General features: G+C 38.5%; 1 protein-coding gene across 1 annotated transcript in view; it reads right to left on the minus strand.

Moving 5' to 3' along the window:
• The window catches only part of PAFAH1B1 (platelet activating factor acetylhydrolase 1b regulatory subunit 1), a 100,663-nt gene that overhangs the window by 45,886 nt on the left and 33,067 nt on the right, over positions 1-21,710 (minus strand). Inside the window, exon 2 of the mRNA XM_032319412.1 lies at positions 11,581-11,801. Within this exon, the coding sequence (XP_032175303.1) occupies positions 11,581-11,612 (32 nt within the window). The 5' untranslated portion in view covers positions 11,613-11,801. The remainder of the gene's footprint in view (positions 1-11,580; positions 11,802-21,710) is intronic.

Below are 21,710 nucleotides of genomic sequence, written 5' to 3' on the forward strand. Positions count from 1 at the left end.
TGATCCCAGCGTCCTGGGATCGAGTCCCACATCGGGCTCCTTGCTTGGCGGGGAGCCTGCTTCTCCCTCTGCCTCTGCCTGCCACTCTGTCTGCCTGTGCTTGCTCTCGCTTCTCTCTCTATGACAAATAAATAAATAAAATCTTTAAAAAAAAAAAAAAAAGAAATTGTAACAATGTATACATTCCCACCACCAGTGTCTGAAAAGAACCTAGTTCCCCACATCCTTGCTGGTGAAAGCTGTCTATGATCAGAATTTTTTTATTTCATTCAACTGCCTGAAGAACAAACTGTTGTTTTGTTTACACATCTTAAACATTATTTCACATGTTTACCGGCCAATTTTAAATTTGTTTTGTTTGTTAATGGCCTTAGTATTATCTTTATCTCGTTTTTCTACTGGCTGTGATAATTTTTATCAATTTTTATGATTTTTAAATATATTCTAGATGCAATTTCTGTTACATATGTTGCAACACATTCTCGGCTGGGTCACTTTTATTATTATTATTATTATTATTTATTATTTTGTCTTTTTTCATATGAAAATTTTATATTCTGATATAGTCACACATACCATTTATCTTTTAGTTTCCATATTTGGAATCTGTACAAAGTCCTTTCCTACTAAAGGCTGTATTTTTTCCAACTTCTTTGACATTGTTACTTTGTATGTGCTTAACATTTGGGCTTTTACTTAATTTGAATTCAAATTTATTTTATTTAGTACAAACTATGGTAGTGATACTATTTACTGAACACTACATCTTTTTCTTACTGCTGTATCTTTCAGCATTTTCTTCTTCCAAAAGAATTTCAGAATTAAGCTGGTCAAATTCATGCAAAATTCTGTTTGGATTTTAATTGGGACTGTATTCAATTTTATTAATAATTTGGGAGCTCTGACATTTTTCCATTATTAACTTCTTTTTTCAGAAGTTCTTTGCCCAGAAACAGGGCAAATAAATCTTTTTTACAATATTATCCAGTAACAAAAACAATTCACTTTTGTATGCCATCTTATTTCTGGACAATATACTAAACCCAGTAATTTTAACTATTGATTCTCTTTCTTTTCTTCTTTTGAATTTTTTTTAAAAGATTTTATTTATTTATTTGACAGAGAGAGAGATCACAAGTAGGCAAAGAGGCAGCCAGAAAGAGAGGGGGAAGCAGGCTCCCCGCTGAGCAGAAAGCCAGATGTGGGGCTGAGCCGAAGGCAGAGGCTTAACCCACTAAGCCACCCAGGCGCCCTTTTCTTTAAGATTTTATTTATTTAGGGGCGCCTGGGTGGCTCAGTGGATTAAGGCCTCTGCCTTCAGCTCAGGTCATGATCCCAGCGTCCTGGGATCGAGCCCCGCGTCGGGCTCTCTGCTTGGTGGGGAGACTGCTTCCTCCTCTCTCTCTCTGCCGACTTGTGGTCTGTCAAATATCTTTAAAAAAATTTATTTATTTATTTATTTATTTATTTATTTATTTATTTATTTATTTGAGAGAGAGAGAAAGCACCACAGCAGGGGGCAGAAGGAGAGGGAGAAGCAGACTCCCCCTGAGCAGGGAGTCTGACACAGGGACTGATCCTGGGACCGGGGATCATGACCTAAGCTAAAGGGCAGACTCTTAACCAAGAAACTTAAGTGCCCACTCCCCCACCTTGATTTTCTATATAGACGTTAGCACCTACAAATAAGTTTGCTTTCTTCCTTTCCAATAGTTCTATCTAGTTCTTTCTGTTGCCTTACTGCATTGGTTAGAATGTAAAATCTAAGTTTAAATGGTAGCAGAAACATGGGAACTCTGAACCTGTTTTTATTTCTTGGGAATGTACTTACTACCTCCAGCATTTGCTGCAAATTTCAGGCAGAGTGCCTCAATCAAATTAAGAAAATATACGCTTCCTCATTTTCTAAGAGAAAACAGTATTTTAAAAATATTTTAAGTAATCTCTATACGAAATGTGAGGCTTGAACTTACAACCTTGAAATCAAGAGTCACATGCTCTACTGAGCCAGTCAAGCAGCCCTTTTAGAAATTTTTAACAATCTTGGGGCACCTGGACAGCTCAGTCAGTTAAGAATCTCTCTCTTTTTTTTTTTTTTTAAGATTTTATTTATTTATTTAGACAGAGATCACAAGTAGGCAGAGAGGCAGGGAGAGAGAGAGAAGAGGAAGCAGGCTCCCTGATGAGCAGAGCGCCCAATGCAGGGCTCGATCCCAGGACCCTGAGATCATGACCTGAGCTAAAGTCAGAGGCTTTAACCCACTGAGCCACCCAGGCGCCCTAAGAGTCTGACTCTTGATCTCAGCTCAAGTCTTGATCTCAGGGCTGCTTCATACTCAATGTGGAGCCTACATAAACAGAACCAAAAAAAATTAACAATTAAAAATGGGTATTAAAATTATTTCTGGGGGTTGGGTGAGCCTGGCGGTGGTTATTAAGGAGGACACGTTATTGCACAGAGCACTGGGTGTTATATGTAAAAAATGAATTTTGGCTGGGGCGCCTGGGTGGCTCAGTGGGTTAAAGCCTCTGCCTTTGGCTCAGGTCATGATCCCAGGGTCCTGGCATGGAGCCCGACATCAGGCTCTCTCCTCAGCAGGGAGCCTGCTTCCCACCCCCAATCTCTGCCTGCCTCTCTGCCTACTTGTGATCTCTGTCTGTCAAATAAATAAATAAAATCTTTTAAAAACTTTTTAAAAAAATCTTTAAAAAAAAACAACAGTGAATATTGGAATACTACATCAAAAATTAATGATGTATGGTGACTAACACAACACAGTAAATTTAAAAAAAAAATGTTTCTATATCTTTAGGACTGATATGAGTTTTCTATTATTAATATAGTAATTACATTAATAGGTATCTTAATGTTAGAAACTTGTATTCTTGGTATATCTCATACTTGGCCACATGAACTTTTTTATATGCTACTATACTCAACGGTCGTTTATTATCTTTTATTATCTAACTTCATGTAAAAAATTAACCTGTAATGTTTATTATTTTCCCCTTGCCTAGTGCTACTAAAGGGGCTATTCTAGCCTCAGAAAATGAGCTCTTAAGTTTTCCACCTTTTGGAGCACCTGGGTGGCTCAGACATTAGGCGTCTGCCTTCAGCTTAGGTCATGCTTGTGTTCCCTCTCTTACTCTGTTTCTCCCTGTCAAATAAAAAAATAAAATCTTAAAAAAAAAAGTTTTACCCCATTTCTATGTTGTGGAATGCAATATAATCTGGAAAGTTACTGGTCCTTAAAGACTCAACAGAATTAAGAGTCTAGGCTTAGAAACCATCTGGACTTGATGTCTCTAACTATACTTAAAATTTCCTCTATAGTAACCTATTCAAGTTATCTACTTTCTTTTTTTTTTTTTTTTTTTAGAAGATTTTATTTATTTATTTGACAGAGAGAGATCACAAGCAGGCAGAGAGGCAGGCAGAGAAAGAGAGAAGGAAGCAGGCTCCCGGATGAGCAGAGAGCCCGATTCGGGGCTCGATCCCAGGACCCTGCGATCATGACCCGAGCCGAAGGCAGCGGCTTAACCCACTGAGCCACCCAGGCGCCCCTTATCTACTTTCTGAACCAATTTTATTACATATATATTCCTAGAAAATCACCTGGTTACTCAGATTTTCTAATTTAATAGGCTAGAACATTTTCATAATTTTGAAAATCACCTCGGAGTTCATTTTATGTCTCCTTTCTCATTACTGTATTATTCATCTGTGTCTATTTTCTTTATTCATCAGTTTTTTTAATGGTCTTTCTTAAAAGCTAGTTTTTAATTTTGTTAATAATCAAGTTTACCAGGTTATATTTTCTATTTTATTAATTTCTGCTTTTTAAAAAAATTCTTTCTCTTTGTTTCCTTTGGGCTTATTTCATTGTTCTTATTCTTTTTTTAAAAAGACGTATTTGTCTTAGAGAGAGAAAGCAAGCACAAGTGGGGGGAAGGGCAGAAGGAGAAAGAGAATTCCCAGCAGACTGGTCACTGAAAGCAGAGCCCAAAGAAGTGGGGCTCAATCTCACAAACTTCTGATCATGAGTCAAACTCAAGAGTTGGTCAGTTAACCAACTAAGCCACCTAGGTGCCCCCGTTGTTCTTATTCTTGAATTGAATGTGTATCTCATTTCTGACCTTTGTTTTTTTATTTTTTTATTTCAGAGATTACAGGCAGAGATCACAATAGGTAGAGAGGCAGGCAGAGAGGGGGAAGCAGGGCTCGATGCCAGGACCCGAGATCATGACCTGAGCCAAAGGCAGAGGCTTTATAACCCACTGAGCCACCCAGGCCCCACCTGACCTTTGGGTTTTGGTTTTTTTTAAGACTTTATTTATTTATTTGACAGAGAGAGATCACAAGCAGACAGAGAGGCAGGCAGAGGGAGAGGGGGAAGCAGGCTCCCTGCCGAGCAGAGAGCCTGATTCAGGGCTCGATCCCAGGACTCTGAGATCATGACCAGAGTAGAAGGCAGACGCTCAACTCACTGAGCCACCCAGGTGCCATCCCTGACCCTGACCTTTGGTTTTTGGTTTTTGTTGTTGTTGCTGTTTTTAAAAGATTTTATTTATTTATTTGACAGAGAGACACAGTGAGAGAGGGAACAGAAGTAGGGGGAGTGGGAGAAGAAGCAGGCCCCCCGCAGGGCAGGGAGCCCAATGTGGGGCTCGTTCCCAGGACCCTGGGATTATGACCTGAGCCGAAGGCAGATGCTTAATGACTGAGCCACCCAGGTGCCCCTGACCGTTGGTTTTTTAAAAGACTCATTAGACAATCTAACTTTATGTACACTGGTTTTTATCCTAAGTAACCTCATTATTATTTATTTCGTTTCCTAAGTTTCATTTTGTTCTCTTAACTCCAAAACATTTACAAGTACATTTTCATTTTTTACTGTATTTTGAAGATTTTATTTATTTGAAAGGGAGGGAGGGGGAGAGAAAGAGAACAGGCAAGGAGGGGCAGAGGGAGAAGCAGATTCCCCATTGAGCAGGGAACGCAATCTGGGGCTCAATCCCAAGACCCTGAGATCATGATCTGAGGCAAAGGCCGACACTTAACTGAGTGACCCAGGCACCCCTAGAAGTACATTTTTAAATATTGACATGGATAGGTTTCTCTTGGCTCTCCTTCTGCCATATTAATTTTATATTAATTTTGGTAATAGAATTGTAATATTTAATGAATAGTGAACTTAAAATTGGGAAACTTGTTCTGCCTCTATTACTAGTCATGAAATTGGTCATCTTAATTTTTCCCATCCTCAATTTATCTGTAAAATAAAGATATCAGTCATATTCACATAAATGAATTTGTTATTACTCAATATTTGTATGCCACAGCAAAGTAAAAACAAAGAAGGCAGGCAATATACATTTGCTGAGCTGAATCATACTTAGTAGCACTGCTCAAATGATGGGTTTCCAGTATGTCAAAATTCATTGCATTTCAACCCCCAAAACACCTCAAAGTATTTTACAAGCTAAATGGTATCCAACATTCTAGAAATGCTAAAATGCTGCAAAGGCAAACTTAAGTGCCAAAATGTATCTTAAATATAAGAGGTACATAAACATTTGTTTCTTCCTCTTAGTAAATATATATTATTTTCAAAAATAATATATATTTTATCTCCTTACTTTATCTCCTTACTAAAAACTCCCCAAGATTTTTCTTTTTTTTTTTAAAAAGATTCATTTATCTATTTATTTGACAGAGAGAGAGAGAGAAAAAGAGAGAGAGAGATCACAAGTAGGCAGAGAGGCAGGCAGAGAAAGGGGGGGAAGCAGGCTCCCCACTGAGCAGAGAGGCCGATAAGGGGCTTGATCCCAGGACCTTGAGATCATGACCCAAGCCAGCCAAAGGCAGAGGCTCAAACCACTGAGTCACCCAAGCGCCCCTCTCCAGATTTTTCTATTCCCCAAGTTTACATTTAGATGTAAACCAATTTTCTTTGCTGAAAGAGCACTCTCATGTCATTCTTACCTAAAATCCCCTACAAATTTAGCCACCTGAAATTAGGTTCTCTCCTCAACTGATTTTTATTCAAATTAAAAGCTCTATTTTGGGGCACCTGGGTGGCTCAGTCGGTTGGGCATCTGACTTCAGCTTAGATCACAGTCTCAGGGTCCTGGGACTCGAGCCCCACATCAGGCTTCCTACTTGGCATGGAGTCTATTTCTCCCTCTGACCCTCCCACAGCTTATGCAATTCTAGCAAATAAATTAATAATAATAATAAAAATAATAAATCTCTATTTTGGGCCACAATATTTAAATATTAATGTTGGTTATGAGGGTAGTAAGGATGACTTACAGTCAGTGCACAGGTATCTAGAAAAAAAAGATCTGGATTTTTTTTTTTATAAAGATTTTATTTATTTATTTGACAGAAAGACAGATCACAAGTAGGCAGAGAAGCAGGCAGAGAGAGAGAAGGAAGCAGGCTCCCCACTGAGTAGAGAGCCCGATGCGGGGCTTGATCCCAGGACCCCGAGATCATGACCTGAGCCGAAGGCAGAAGCTTAACCCAGGGAGCCACCCACGTGCCCCAAGATCTGGATTTAGAAACAAGAATGATTAAAAACCAGATATATCTTCATTAACATAAAAGTACATAAGTAGAGTTATTAATTACAATATTTATAGTTACAAAATAGTGGAAACAACCTAAATGTTCCAACATGGGAGAATGGTTGAAGAAACATGGTATATACACAGTAGAGTAGTATCTAGTTGTTAATAAAAAAAAAAAGAAAAAGAAAAAAAAAGTTGTTAAAAATAAATAAATAAACTGATATGGACTTCTGGGAGATCCTGCTAATGGAAAAAAAGCAAAGCACAAAAGAGCACATATCATGTGCCACCTTTTACTTAAGAAAGGACAAACAAGGGATGCCTGGGGGGCTCAGTCGGTCAGGTCATGACCAGACGTCCTGAGATCAAGCCCCACATAGGGCTCCCAGCTCAGTGGAAAGCCTGCTTCTCCCTCTCCCACTGCCCCTCCCACCAGTGGTGCTCTTTCTCTTGCTCTATCTCTAATAAATAAATCTTTAAAAAAAAAAAAAAGGGAGAAACAATAAAACATAAAACATACATGTATCTCTCTTTATTTTTTTCCTTTTATAGAGGGAGAGAAGGGGAAGGGCAGAGGGAGAATCTTTTTTTTAAAAGATTTTTAAAATTTATTCATGAGAGACAGAGAGAGAGAAAGGTAGAGGCAGAGAGAGAAGCAGGCTCACCAAGGAGCAGGGAACCCAATGCGGAACTCAATCCTAGGACCCTGGGATCATGACCTGAGCTGAAGGCAGATGCTTAACTGACTCAGCCACCTAGGTGCCCGGAGAGAGAAAGTCTTAAGCAGGTTCCATGCCCAGCTCAAGCCCAGCAATGTGGAGCTATATCCCATGACATTGAGATCATAACCTGAGCCAAAATCAAAAATCAAAATCCCAGGACCCTGAGATCATGAGCCGAAGGCAGATACTTAACTGACTGATCCACCCAGGCATCCCTCTCTCTATTAAACAGTGAATGAAGTTGGGTCTTACAGGGGGCAAGGAGGGAGTAACTTCATAGAAAGGATTCAGGAGAGAGTAATATTCTCGAGTATCCATTTTTGTATAGATAATGTTCTACATATTCAAAATATTAAATTAACAAGGATGGGAAAGAAGAGAAAATGCAAAACACACAAAACTGAACAACTGGAACAGATGAACCCAACTATATCTCAAATGAATAATATAACCACAGGAAGAGGGAGAGAAACAAAATGAAAATAATCCAAGTAACTTACAGACACAGTATTCAATTATGTATTTTCAATCTAGGGAATAGATGGGAGGAAAACTGCATATAAATTTTAAACCCTTCTAGGAAGCTTTCTTTTCTGAAGTGGTAAAATTTTAACAATCTGAAACTATTTTTTAAGTATTATAGGATTGAGCAAATGAGTCAATGTCTTGATATTACTGGGGGTCAGGTCTTGCTACAGAAGAAGAAAGAGACAGTGGGGAGGAAAACAGTCCTTTTCAGAATAGACTGGACTTAGAAGTATTGGGATAGCCTAAAGATTTCTAAAATAAGTACCTGTAGGGGTGCCTGGGTGGTTCAGAGGGTTAAGCCTCTGCCTTCGGCTCATGATCTCAGGGTCCTGGGACTGAGCCCCGTATCGGGCTCTCTGCTCTCTGCTCAGCTCCCCCCACCCTGCCTGCCTCTCTGCCCACTTGTGATCTTTCTCTGTCAAATAAATAAATAAATCTTTAAAAAAATAAAATTAAGTACCTGTAAATGTGTTATGTGTATTAGTGGGTCTCAACTCAGGGAGATTTTGCACATGCCCCATCCCAAGGAGAGCCAGCAATATCTGGAGACATTTTTTTTTTAATTTTTTTTTTTTTAATTTACTTATTTGACAGACAGAGATCACAAGTAGGCAGAGAGGCAGGCAGAGAAAGAGGAGGAAGCAGGTTCCCTGCTGAGCAGAGAACCCGATGTGGGGCTCGATCCCAGGACCCTGGGATCACGACCTGAGCCGAAGGCAGAGGCTTTAACCCACTGAGCCACCCAGGCGCCCCATCTGGAGACATTTTTTATTGTGGCATCTAGTGAGTAGAGGCCAGGGATGTTGCTAAACAACTGGCAGTGTATAGGACAGATCCCACAGTAAAGAATTATTTAGCCCAAGATGTCAATAATGCCAAGACTGAGATAACCTTAGTATACATATGTACCAGGGCATCTGTAATATTTATACGTACACATTTGTTTCTGTCTACTTAAAGAGCCCAGAAGCAGACACCCCACAGCAATAAATACACTTAGTACCCATACCTTGATGTCTAATGCCACTCCCCACTAAGAGGAACCACGGCTTATTGCACCAATGACTGATTCTAGGATTAAGGCAGGATGGGTACACATAAGCATGGACCACCTTGTTATGCTAGAAAGTAAGAAAGTGTCCACAAATAAGGCCATAAGTAAGAGCCAACTGAAGAGGTTCCCATGGGCCAGTCTGGAATAGTCAAACAGCAAAAGTATAAGAAAAGTAATGAATGAAAAAAACTATTGAAAATATGAGAACTTAGGAGTTCATACCAATAATGAAAAAAAAAAAAAACTCCAACTAAATAAGAAGAAATGCAGAAAAGTCCCTTGATTACAGCAAAAGGCTGAGTAATGACTAGTAATGTGGAATGAGTGGTTGTGTATGAAAATCATCACTTTGCAACCACTGTAGTAAAGAATGGTTCAGGCAAGAATTATCAATGGATGTTAAATTTAGTGGGAAAATTTGATGGAAATAAGAATGTTTTGCATGGGGGCACTGGGTGGCTCAGTCAGTTAAGCAGCTCTCTTTTTTTTTTTTTTTTAAGATTTTATTTATTTATTTAAGAGAGAGAGATAGATCACAAATAGGCAGGCAGAGGGAGGGGGAGGAAGCAGGCTCCCCGCTGAACAAAGAGCCCCATGCTGGCTCAATCATAGGACTCTGAGATCATGACCTGAGCCGAAGGCAGAGGCCCAATCCACTGAGCCACCCAGGCACCCCAAGTGGCTATCTCTTGATTTCAGCTCCGGTCATGATCTCAGGGTTGTGGGACTAAGCCCCCAACAGGCTCTGAGCTCAGTGAAGAGTCTGCTTGAGGTATTCTCCCTCTACTCACCGCACTAGCTTTATTTCTCTCAAATAAATACACCTTAAAAAAAAAAATGTTTTGCATGGTCTTAAAATGTCTTTTTATGTGTTAAAAAGAAAATTAATATAACTAGACAGTGGAGAAATCCACTGAGGGATCAAAATTAGCATCACCACTGAGAGGTAGATAAACATTTTGTGTCTCTAGACATGATATCCTGTTAAGAATACAAATTACTTACATAGTATTCTGGTCAAGAATACATAATCTGAATCTAATCATGAAGAAACATTCGACAGCTACAAAATAAGGAATATACTATTAAATAAAACCCAAACCGACTATTCCTCAAAAATATTACTGTCCTAGGCATGCCTGGGTGGCACAAGGCTGACACACAACTTTTGGTTGTGGGTCAGGTTGTGATCTCAGGGTCCTGAGATGGGAGCCCCATGTCAGGCTCTGCACAGGATCTACTTTAAATTCTTCCTCCTCCCTCTTCCCCTCTCACTTGTACTCTCTCTCTCTGTCCAAAATAGTAAAGCCCCCGGGGTACCTGGGTGGCTCAGTGGGTTAAGCCTCTGCCTTGGGCTCAGGTCATGATCCCAGGTCGTGGGATGGAGCCCACATCGGGCTCTCTACTCAGCAGGGAGCCTGCTTCCCCCTCTTTCTCTGCCTGCCTCTCTGCCTACTTGCGATCTCTGTCAAATAAATAAATAAAATCTTAAAAAAAAAAAAAAAAAGTAAAGCCCCCACAGGGCAACATGCTCAGTGGGGAGTCTGCTGGAGATTCTTTCTCTCTCTCCCTCTCTGAAATAAAGGAATAAATCTTTAAAAATAACAAAGACTAAAGAGAAATGACAACTAAATATATTACCTAATCTTGTATGGACAGTGTACTAGAAAGGAGAGAGAGAGAAAACAAACAAACAAACCAAGAACCCTGCAATGAAGGACATTATCAGGTCAACTGAAAAAATTGCAATATGGAAAGTAGATTCAATAAACCTATCATGTCAATGTTAAATTTGCTGAACTGCCAACTGTCCTATGGTTTTACAGAAGAATATCCTTAAGAACTTTTGTATATGCAACTTATTCTCAAATGGTTCAGGAAAAAATACTGCAGGTACACACACACACACACACACACACACACACACACACACAGGTACAAAGTAAAAATGATAAAGAAAATGGTACAAAATGGTATAAAAATGTTACAAAACAGGTGAAGTGCATAAAATGTATATTAAGTATTCTTTGTACCAATCTTACAACTTACCTATAAATTTGAAATTATTCCCAAATAGTTTTGTAAAAAGCCACATAAAATTTAAAAATCTAGAACATGAAGCTAAATTATTCCTCTTATTCCTTACCTACAAAAACAGAATGCTATAATATATGGGATGCAACAAGATACTATAAAATATCAGTGGTCAAATCATTTTATGCCTCTGTCATTAATGTATTTACATTAACTATTATGTTATCCACCTCATAAATTTCAAATCCTCTAACAGCCCCTGGATGATAAAGATAAAAAAATACAATAAGGCAAAGGAAAGGAATTAACAATAACAACATAAAGGCCTCCATTTTTCTAATGCACACATTTCACACAAAAAAATTTAGAACTCTGAATGATCTATTTTCCTACTGAACGTAATATATTTAAGACAAGCTCAGAGTAAAACTTATCCCAACTAACTTATATGTTCTGCTTTAAATTTATATACAATAAAGTCACAAGGGTGTAACACTACTTCAAAGATCCAGTTTTAAAATCAGACCAAACTGCCCCAAACAATATCTGAACACTTACAGTAATAGTTTTAATCTAAGAATAGCTCTCCCAAAGCTGTATTTTAATTTACTACTTTGTCTTTTAGGAGAGGATTTTTAAAAAATCACACAAAAGAGAGAAACTTACAGTTCATCTCGTTGTCTCTGGGACAGCACCATTTTGGCTGTAATATCAAGCTTCTTTGATATAGTGGTATGTCCCTCCTTTGGGAAATCAAAAAGCTTTGTGATCCCTGGATTTATAATTAAATATGCCACTAAGTGGCGTCCACAAGGGGGAAGACGATTCTTTTACAAGTGAATCCAACCAGCAATCAGGAGATAGTCAACGAGTAAGGTTCATTCCACCTAAGGGAGGAGAGAGAGAGAGAGAGAGAGAGAAGGTAATTTCTATTACTTGCAGTATACTCCTTCGAGGTTTACTTAACGCTAACATGAATTTATTATGTTTTCTGTTATAATCAATGCCATAATATTAGTATTTTTTAAACTACCTTATAGTTTTACTGAACCGAAACAGTACTATTTTTAAGTTTACCCATGCCCAACCATGTCACCTGCCAGAAAAATACTGGTATCAATTTTATTAAATTTCAAATACTAACATATAATTTCTCTAGATTATTAGCTCTCCCTCAAAGTTAAAAAAGGGGGCGGGGCACCTGGCTAGTTCAGTTGGTGGTGCGTGCAACTCTTGATCTCAGGGTTGTGGGTTCAAGCCCAATGGTGGGTACAGAGATTACTTAAAACTGAAATCTTTAGGGGCGCCTGGGTGGCTCAGTGGGTTAAGCCTGCCTTCAGCTCGGGTCATGATCTCAGAGTCCTGGGATCGAGCCCTGCATCAGGCTCTCTGCTCGGCGGAGAGCCTGCTTCCCCCTCTCTCTGTCTGCCTCTCTGCCTATTTGTGATCTCTGTGTGTCAAATAAATAAATAAAATCTTTAAAACAAACAAACAAAAAACCCATAACTGAAGTAATCTTTTTTTTTTTTTTTTTTAAGATTTTATACATTTACTTGACAGAGAGATAGACAGTGAGAGAGGGAACACAAGCAGGGGAAGTGAGAGAGGGAGAAACAAGGCTTCCTGCTGGACAGACCAGGCTGGATCCCAGGACCTGGGCTGGGATCATGTCCTCAGCCGAAGGCTTAATGACTGAGCCACCCAGGTGCCCGTGATATAATCTTCAAGACTGAATATAGGGAGTAACAACCTCAGAATAGTTGATATTATGCAGATAAACTATTCACCAAACACATGTTCTCTTAACCAATGCATTTAATCAAGAAACAATTTCATGTTCTTTGAATATATTTTGTGTTCTTTAGAAGCACCTGCTACCCTAGAGTCTATGTGTTCATAAAATAATCCAATCCTCTAAACCCATTTTGGATAATATTATCGTATTTCAGAGCCCTTTCTTTACATTTTAACCCTGTAAAATCAATTTCTGTATAACATCTAAAAAGTACTGTCATCAGTTCAATCAGAGTAAATTTAAGTAGAAGTTAAGAAAAATAAAAAACTATTTCTTAAAGAATTATTCTTCAAATCTCCTATTTTACAAAAAAAAGAAGTTTAGTTTGTCTTGCCACACTGTACAAAACTAGCTAGATAGAATTTCCACTGTGTTTAGAAAATATATTTGAGATAGTCTTACTTAAAATACAGACTACTGGTACATACAAAATTTTGTGGGCAGGGACACTTGAAACAAACAGGAAATCATCCTCTAAATAAAATGAAATTAACATCTAATGAAGGGCCTGTAGGGCCACCTATTAAGAGACATATCAGGGATAGAAAAGACCAAGACTACTGAATCCCTTTTTGTGCTATGCCAGTCACACTGTTGTATGCACGGGGGACACAGTGATGAATAAGCCAGTCAAAGAGTAAAAGAAAAAAAAAAATGAGAGCAAACTCTTGTTTTAAATATGATCCCTAAGTCAAAAAGTGAGTGCTCAGATGTTCCTGATAGTAGCTATCGACCCTGATGAAGATCCTTCCGTTTAGCAATTCCAGCAAATACAAACAGGGATTTATTTTATGATCTTTAATGATTCTTCCAATCTAGAGACCACCTGGCTCAAAATGACAGCTGAAAAGCACCACATCTCTTTAAATTCAGAAAAATATGACTAAATGTCAGTAATAAAAAGAGGAATGAGAACCAAACACAATGGACAACCCAGAAAACCATCTCTCTTTGGTATTTAACAACTTCTATTATTTAAGATTCACTTTTCTAAGTCTTTTTTATTTTTTTAAGACTTATTTATTTGAGAGAGAGAGAGAGAGCACTTGTGAGTGTGGGAGGTGGGGCAGAGGGAAAGGGAGAGAGTCTCAAGCAGACTTGTGCTGAGTGTGGAGCCCAAGGTGGGATTTGATCTCATGGCCCAAGATCATGACCTGAGCTGCAACCAAGAGCCAGGCGCTTAACTGATTATGCCACCCAGGCACCCCTCACTTTTCTAACTCTTAACTGCCACCAAGCAAAAGCATCTAGGGACTCCTGATAAAGGTCACATTAGGGTAAGGATTATTTGAGGACGGTGACTATCTGAACTGTCTTCTATTTATTATCTGGGACAATGGTAATCCACAGTGTCCAATTTAATTATGGAGAGACTACCTCTAGCTAAAAAACTAAATCAGTGTACAAGAGTGATAGCAGTACTAGAATAGCAGGATGATCTAAGAACAATAAAACCAAGACATAAACAAATTACTGAATATGTAACTGTGTCCTCCACAATTTATTAATTCATCAAGCATTTACAAAACACTTACTATGTCCCAGGTACAAGGTCTAATGAAGGAAAATACTTGGTCTTTATGCTTGAGAAGTTTACAGCCTACTGAAACAGTCAGTTAAAACAGTGCAAAAAGAGGCATCTGGGTGGCTCAGTTGACTAAGCATCCGACTTGATTTTGGCTTGGGTCATGAGATCAAGCCCCACCATCAGGCTCTGTGCTCGGTGTGGAGTCTGCTTGAGATTCTCCCCCTCTGCCCCTCCCCCTGCTCTCTCTCAAATAAATTAAATCTAAAAAAACCCAACCAACCAAACAAAAAACAACCATCAGTGCAAAAGCAGGACAAGTATTACATAGGAGGCAATGACTCAAGAAAGAAGATCATAAAACAATCTCAGGTCTTTACATTTATCCTAGGGGCAAGGGGGATCCATTAGATATGTTTTTCAGAAAAATCACTCTTACTCAAATACCAAAAAATGGACCAGAAAGACAGGAAAGGAACAGACCAGACAGGAGGCTCACAATAATGAAGGTAATAGATGATGGGGATTCACACTAGCATACAGCAACAATGCATGAAGAGAATTAGTTGAATTTAAATTATTTACCAGGTAAGTCTTAAGTGATTGGTAACTACATGTAGGCAGAAAGGTGAGAAAAAGGTCAAGCAAGAAGTCAAGGATAACTTCCAAAGATTTCTGGCTTAAAACTATGTTGAATAGGAAACTCCTATGTGTGAGGGGATGAGGAAAGTATGGTTTGTTCCATTTCAGGTATGTTGATTCCAAGGCCTGTGAGATTTTTAGTACGAAATAGTACAAACAACTCAGCTTTGAAGAGAACCAACCTATCAAAAAACCCCAAAAATCAAAAAACAAAAAATCGTTTGGTACTTATCAGTTTAGAGATGGTGTTAACTGAAGCCATGAGAATGGAGGACCCATGGAGAATGAGCAGAGCTAGCTAAGCAGAGGGTCTAGGCTAGAGCCAGGCAGAACAAACCAACGCCTTAAAAAATAAATAAATAAATAAATAAATAAATAAATAAGTCTACAATTGAAGTCAAGAGAAAGCAGTTAAAGAAATAAAAGTACAAACAGGAGAGAGTACATCACAGAAGCAAAGAGAGTATTTCAAGAAGCAGCAGCAATCAACAGTATCCAAAATTACCCAACTACTAAGCAAAACAAGGTCTGAAATGGGTCTGCTCCATTCCATGTAGAGCACACTGATAACCCTGATGAGAATGGCTTCAGTAAAATGATAAGGATGTGATTTAACATGCAGAAACCATATATAAATGGGCTGTTAAGTGCAGAGAGATGAAGACAGTACCATAAATATCTTAGAAATAGTTGGAAATGTTGAAACGTTTTTTTCAACCAAAGATACAGAAGAAATGAAGAAAGGAATAAAGAATTTTAATACCACCATTTTTACCCCCAATCAACCAAAGGCAACCAGACATGACAGAGTAACACTGCACCATCTATAAAATATTCTTGCCACAAAATCAAGTTTGAATCTGTTTAAGTCTCTGGCTCCAACTATCTATTTCCAAGAAGTACAAAGGGCAGAGGAGTATGTTAAAGACACCATGGGGATATAACCAGCAATATCCAGACTGTGAAAAGCCTTATAAAATAAATGACCCAGTTTCTTCAAATAAATTTCAAGGAAAGGAAGAAGAGCCAGAAAGGGAAACCTACAGATTGAAAGTCACAAGTGACATATCAACAACTGCAGTTTACGGACCTTATTTAGATCTGGATTTTAAAAAACTGTTTGAAAAATAAACTGCAAAATAAATCAACGACCAAATATTTGGGGAAAATGAACAATGGATGGAGGTCTGATGATATTAAAGAATAACTGAATTTTTCAAGAATCATAATGGTATTGTGGTTATTTATTTATTTTAGAGAGCAAGCAAGCGCATGTGCATGGGGTTGCGGGGGGTGGGGGACAGAGGCTCCATGCCCAGATGGACATAGGGCTGTATCTCACAACCCTGAGATCATGATCTGAGCTGAAATCAAGAGTCAGGCACTTTACCCAACTGAGCCACGCAGGTGCCCCAATACTGTGGTTATTTTTAAGACTTTTAGAAATTAAAAAAAAAAATTTATCAGTAAAATGGTATGTCTGGGATATGTGTCAAAAAAATTTGTGTAGTGGGGCGCCTAGCTTGCTCAGTTGGTGGACCAATGTAGCTCTTATCTCAACTCCATGTTGAGTGTAAAGCTTACTTAAAAATAAAATCTTGGGGCTAAGAATCTAAGAATACAATGTACAGTATTTCTCAGATTTACCTTTTAGGTTGGTTAATATTTTAACATAAAACTGTAAAATATCACATGGCACAAAAATAAATGGTTCTCCAATAGAGCAAAAGAGATAGTTTAGAATATTTTGCAATGAACAATCTATATTTATAACCAACAGTACAAATAAACCAGACAATGTTTTCAAACCACTTGGTGAAGGAGTTCTTAATCTTTTTTGGGGCGTCACTGGATTCCTCTGAAAAGTAATGAAAATCAAGATCTCTTCCCTCAAAGAAACACATATAAACAAAACTATACGCATTTCAAGGCGGTTTACAAACTCTTCCAAAGTCAACATAATGAATGAGAAGACTTAACATTTCTGAAATGTATTTTGGCAGCACTTCAATAATCCCTCCTAAACTACTTATATATATTACAAACATATTTCAAAAAAGAGTCTCATTTATTCATTTGCATGTCAATATCCAGACGTTCTCAGAGATCAGATCTGCGTTGCTTAAGCACTAGAAACAAAAGCTTCAGTATTTTTTGGAATGCAGAATTCTTAACCATTCTACATTCTAATACTGTATCTGTTTAGCTGCTACAAAAATGCAGCAGCTCTCCTAAACAACGTTTACTGCTTGGAAAAGCACCTCATCAAAGAAAGAGAAAGGGGAAAAGTAAAAAAGAAAATATAAATAATAGAGCATTTAAAAATCTTATAAAACTAGATGGTGAGTGAATTATTAATTTAAATTCTTTTCATTTCCAGTTTCCATGAGTTATTGTAGGTTTCACACTTACCGAACAACCTTTATAACATATTTCATTAATAATTTATTTTGTACAAGGGTTCCTGCCAACCATGAGTTTATGAAATAGGGAATATACAGAAAATAAAGGACGTGTGGTAAGGGGAAAAACAAACAACTAATTATATGGTAACAGTAGATATTAACAAATATAAAAGGGAAATAATCAGATTTGTTAATATATGCAGACCTAAGAGTTTAGGAGAGACACCAAAGACCTATACTATAGTAACTGGATTATTACCAATGACTCCCGCTCTCATGAAATTGTCACTTGACAATGCTTTATTTAAAGAGAGTCAGCAATGAACAGACATTTCTGCAAAGACATCCAAATGTCCAAAAGACACATGAAAAACTACTTAACGTTACTCGGCATCAGGAAAATACAAATCAAAATCTCAATGAGATACCACCTCACACCAGTCAGAATGGCTAAAATTAACAAGTCAGAAAATGACAGATGTTGACGAGGATGCAGAGAAAGGGGAGTCCTCCTATACTGTTGGTGGGAATGCACGTTGGCGTAGCCACTCTGAAAAGAGTAAGGAGGTTCCTCAAAAAGTTGAAAACAGAGCTACCCTACGACCCAGCAATTGCCCTACTGGGTATTTACCCCAAAGGTAACAAATATAGTGATCCGAAAGGGCACATGCACCTGAATGTTTATAGCAGCAATGTCCACAACAGCAAAGCTATGAAAAGAGCCTAGATGTTCATCAATGAATGGATAAAGGTGATGTGGTATACATACACGATGGAATATTATGTAGCCAACAACAACAAAAAGAAATCTTTTTTGCCATTTGCAATGACATGGATGGAACTAGAGGGTATTACGCTAAGCAAAATAAGTCAGTCAGAGAAAGACAATTATAATCTCATTGATACTGAGGAATTTGAGAAACAAGACAGAGGATAATAGGGAAAGGAAGGGAGAATGAAACAAAATGAAACCAGAGAGGGAGACAAACTATAAAAGACTCTTATCTCAGGAAACAAACTGAGGGTTGCTGGAGTGGAGTGGGAGGAATGGGGTAGCTGGGTGATGGACACTGGGGAGGGTATGTGCTATGGTGAGTGCTGTGAATTGTGTTAAGACTGATGATCACAGACCTGTACCCCTGAAATAAATAATGCATTGTATGTTAAAAAAAAAATAATAATAATAATAGAGTCAGCAGAGGGGTGCCTGGGTGGCTCAGTTGTTAAACGTCTGCCTTTGGCTCCAGTCATGATCCCAGGGCTTTGGGATGGAGCTACGCATTAGGCTCCCTGCTCAGCAGGGAGTCTGCTTCTCTCTGCCCCTCTTCCCCATTCTCTCACCTCCTCTCTCAAATAAATAAAATCTTACAAAAAAAAAAAAAAAAAAAAAAGATCAGCAGATTATCTACCTTGCTTAAAAAGTACATATATTATAGCTCATAATCCTAATCCAAACAATATCTTCCAGATATCCTAATCCAAACAATATCTTCTAGATATAGCAATGAGGCAAGGCAAAAACTAATGCTAACCAAGATTTACTGAGTACCTTTGCACACTAATTTTCAGAAGTTAAATAAAACCTGTTTCCCATTAACTGCATGTTTCATGGTACTTTGCAAATGATTACATTTTTAGCACAATTGCAAAAAACAGAATTTTTCTCGAAGTCACTAACAGGACGTAAGATATTTTATTAATCTGCATGACTATTCATATTACAGATATACCCCTCCTGGTGCTTCCAACTATTTTACCTATTATCCTTACATAGATTTTATACACAATAATTCAATAAAGAAAAATAAAGATGATCTTTTTTAAAAAATTATTTATTTATTTATGAGAGAGAGAGAGTGAGAAAGCGAGAGCACAAGTGGGGGGAGGGGCAGAGAGAAAGGTGAGAAGCCGACTCCCCACTAAGGAGTCAGGACTCTAGGATGAAGACCTGAGCCAATGGCAGACACAACTGGCTGAGGTCCACAGGTGCCCCTAACCTTTATTCTTTTCACAAGGTGGTAAAAAAAGATGAAAAAATACTTGTGTATAATTTAATGAATTAAGATCTTCAATTGACTTAAACAACTAAAAGCTACTTTCTTAGTTATGCTGGCCATACATTTTGTTTCAAAAGAATCAGACCAAGGGGTGCCTGGGTGGCTCCGTCAGTTTACACCTCCAACTCTTGATTCTGGCTCAGGTCATAATCTCAGGATTGTGAGACAGAGCCCCACTAGGGCTCAGGGATCAAGGTGGGTGTGGAGTGTGAAGCCCGCTTAAGATTCTTCTCTCCCTTTGCTCCTCCCTGCTGGCTTTCTCTTAAAAAAGAAACAGACAGGGCGCCTAGGTGGCTCAGCTCTGCCTTCAGCTCAGGTCATAGTCCCAGGGTCCTGGGATGGAGCCCCGCATTGAGCTCTCTTCTGGGCAGGGTGCCTGCTTCCCCCTCTCTCTCTGCCTGCTTCTCTGCCTCCTTATGATCTCTATCAAATAAATAAATAAATCTTTGGGGGGGGGGAATCAGACCAAGGTTTTTAAAGAACACAGACAACCAGCATCCAACAAAAAAAAGACATAAGACCGCCTACTCATGTTGCATGTCATAACGTTCTTACTTATTAACTGTTTTCAGATAATCAAATTACTATATTTATATTATATAAATACTAATAAAGTTCTAAGCTTCTCTCAACTATGAAATGGACTTAAATGTGAAATATACCTTAGGATTTAGTGAGGATTAACCAGGATAATAATATAAACAAATTCTGTAATACCATACATGTTACCTCTGCCATCAGTTTTGAACTTTAAATGTATATATTCTTAAGATTTTATTTATTTATTTGACAAACAGAGTTCACAGGAGGCCTAAGAGGCAGGCTGTGGAGGGCGGGGTGGAAGCAGGCTCCCGGAAGAGCAGAAAGCCCGCCGCTGGGCTTGATCCCATGACCCTGAGCTCGAGACCTGAGCTGAAGGCAGAGGCTTACCAGGCTCCCTTTAAATGTATTTTTAAAATCTCAGCTTACGTACAATGAACACCTGCAGTGAACCTTGGATATGATCTCTTACCAATGTTCTTGTTCACTTAATTTTTGACACTTTTTTTTTTTATTTGACTAAGATCACAAGTGGGCAGAGAGGCAAGCAGAGAGTCGGGGGGAACAGCCTGGGGCTCGATCCCAGGACCCTGAGACCATGACCCGAGCTGAAGGCAGAGGCTTAACCCACTGAGCCACCCAGGCACTCCAATTTTTGATACTTTTTTCATAAGGCATAACAAAGAATGTGTATGAACTGGGTAGTGTCACATGACTGATATTCTATAAATTTTGAGAAATGAAAACAGAAGTAATCATCTTCCAAAACATGGTCTTTCCCCTCGAAATGTTTTTTTCACTTGTGCCATCATCTTTCCCCCTTGCTTTCTTTTAATTGTTTGCACCATCCAAATCATTCTCATCTTTGTACAACTAACCTATCAGAGCATACATATGTGGGGCAACTGGGTGGCTCAATTGATTAAACATCTGACTTTGGCTCGGGTCATGATCTCAGGGTCCTGGAATGGAGCCCCACATTAGGCTCCCTGCTCAGCAAGGAGTGTGCTTCTCCTTCCTCCCTCTTCCCCTCCCCCCAGCTCATATGCACGCTCCCCCATCAAATGAAGAAAATCTTACACACACACACACAATTTTGATTTCCAGAGTCCCCATCGTATGGAACATCTCTCATCTCATTAGTGGTGGGTAGGACTCTGTGGGTGGCTCAGTTGGTTAAGCAGCTGCCTTCAGCTCAGATCATGATCCTCCTGGGATGGAGCCCTGTGTGAGGCTCCCTGATGGGTGGAGAGACTGCTTGAGACTGCTTCTCCCTCTCCCTCTACCGGCAGCTTTGCCTACTTGTTCTCTCTGTCAAATAAATAAATGAAATCTTTTTTAAAAAAAAAGAAAGAAAGAAATTAGTGGTGGGTATTTTAAGTGTTCCTGCAAATTCTTGATCACTTTATTAACTTGATGTTCCTTAAACATGACATCAGACCTAACAGCAGGTTATAGGTGTCTCTGAGCTCTCATATTTGACTCTGAGTATTAATCTAGGTAAAAATATTTAAAACTGCATCATTAATGCTATGCTGCAATGCAGTCAAATAAAAAAAAAAATAAGTAAAGTAAAACCTATGAAGTCAATGAAATGAATATTCTGAAAAATACCCCTATATATAGTTTAAATCCATGAGATTACCTAGGACAACAAAGTACTTCCTCAGAGTAACTTCATTTCCTGAATTCAATCTTTATGATTTCCTCACTTTTCCATCTACAGATAGAAGTTTCTAGAGTTCTGAAGTCACTTTCTAATAAAAATAAAGATAGCAAATTACCCAAACTATTAATTTTCCTTTGCAATATCCTGTGTTCTGTGTAAATGA

This window comes from Mustela erminea, chromosome 18, assembly GCF_009829155.1.
Source record: "Mustela erminea isolate mMusErm1 chromosome 18, mMusErm1.Pri, whole genome shotgun sequence".
Taxonomy (NCBI): Eukaryota; Metazoa; Chordata; class Mammalia; order Carnivora; family Mustelidae; genus Mustela; species Mustela erminea.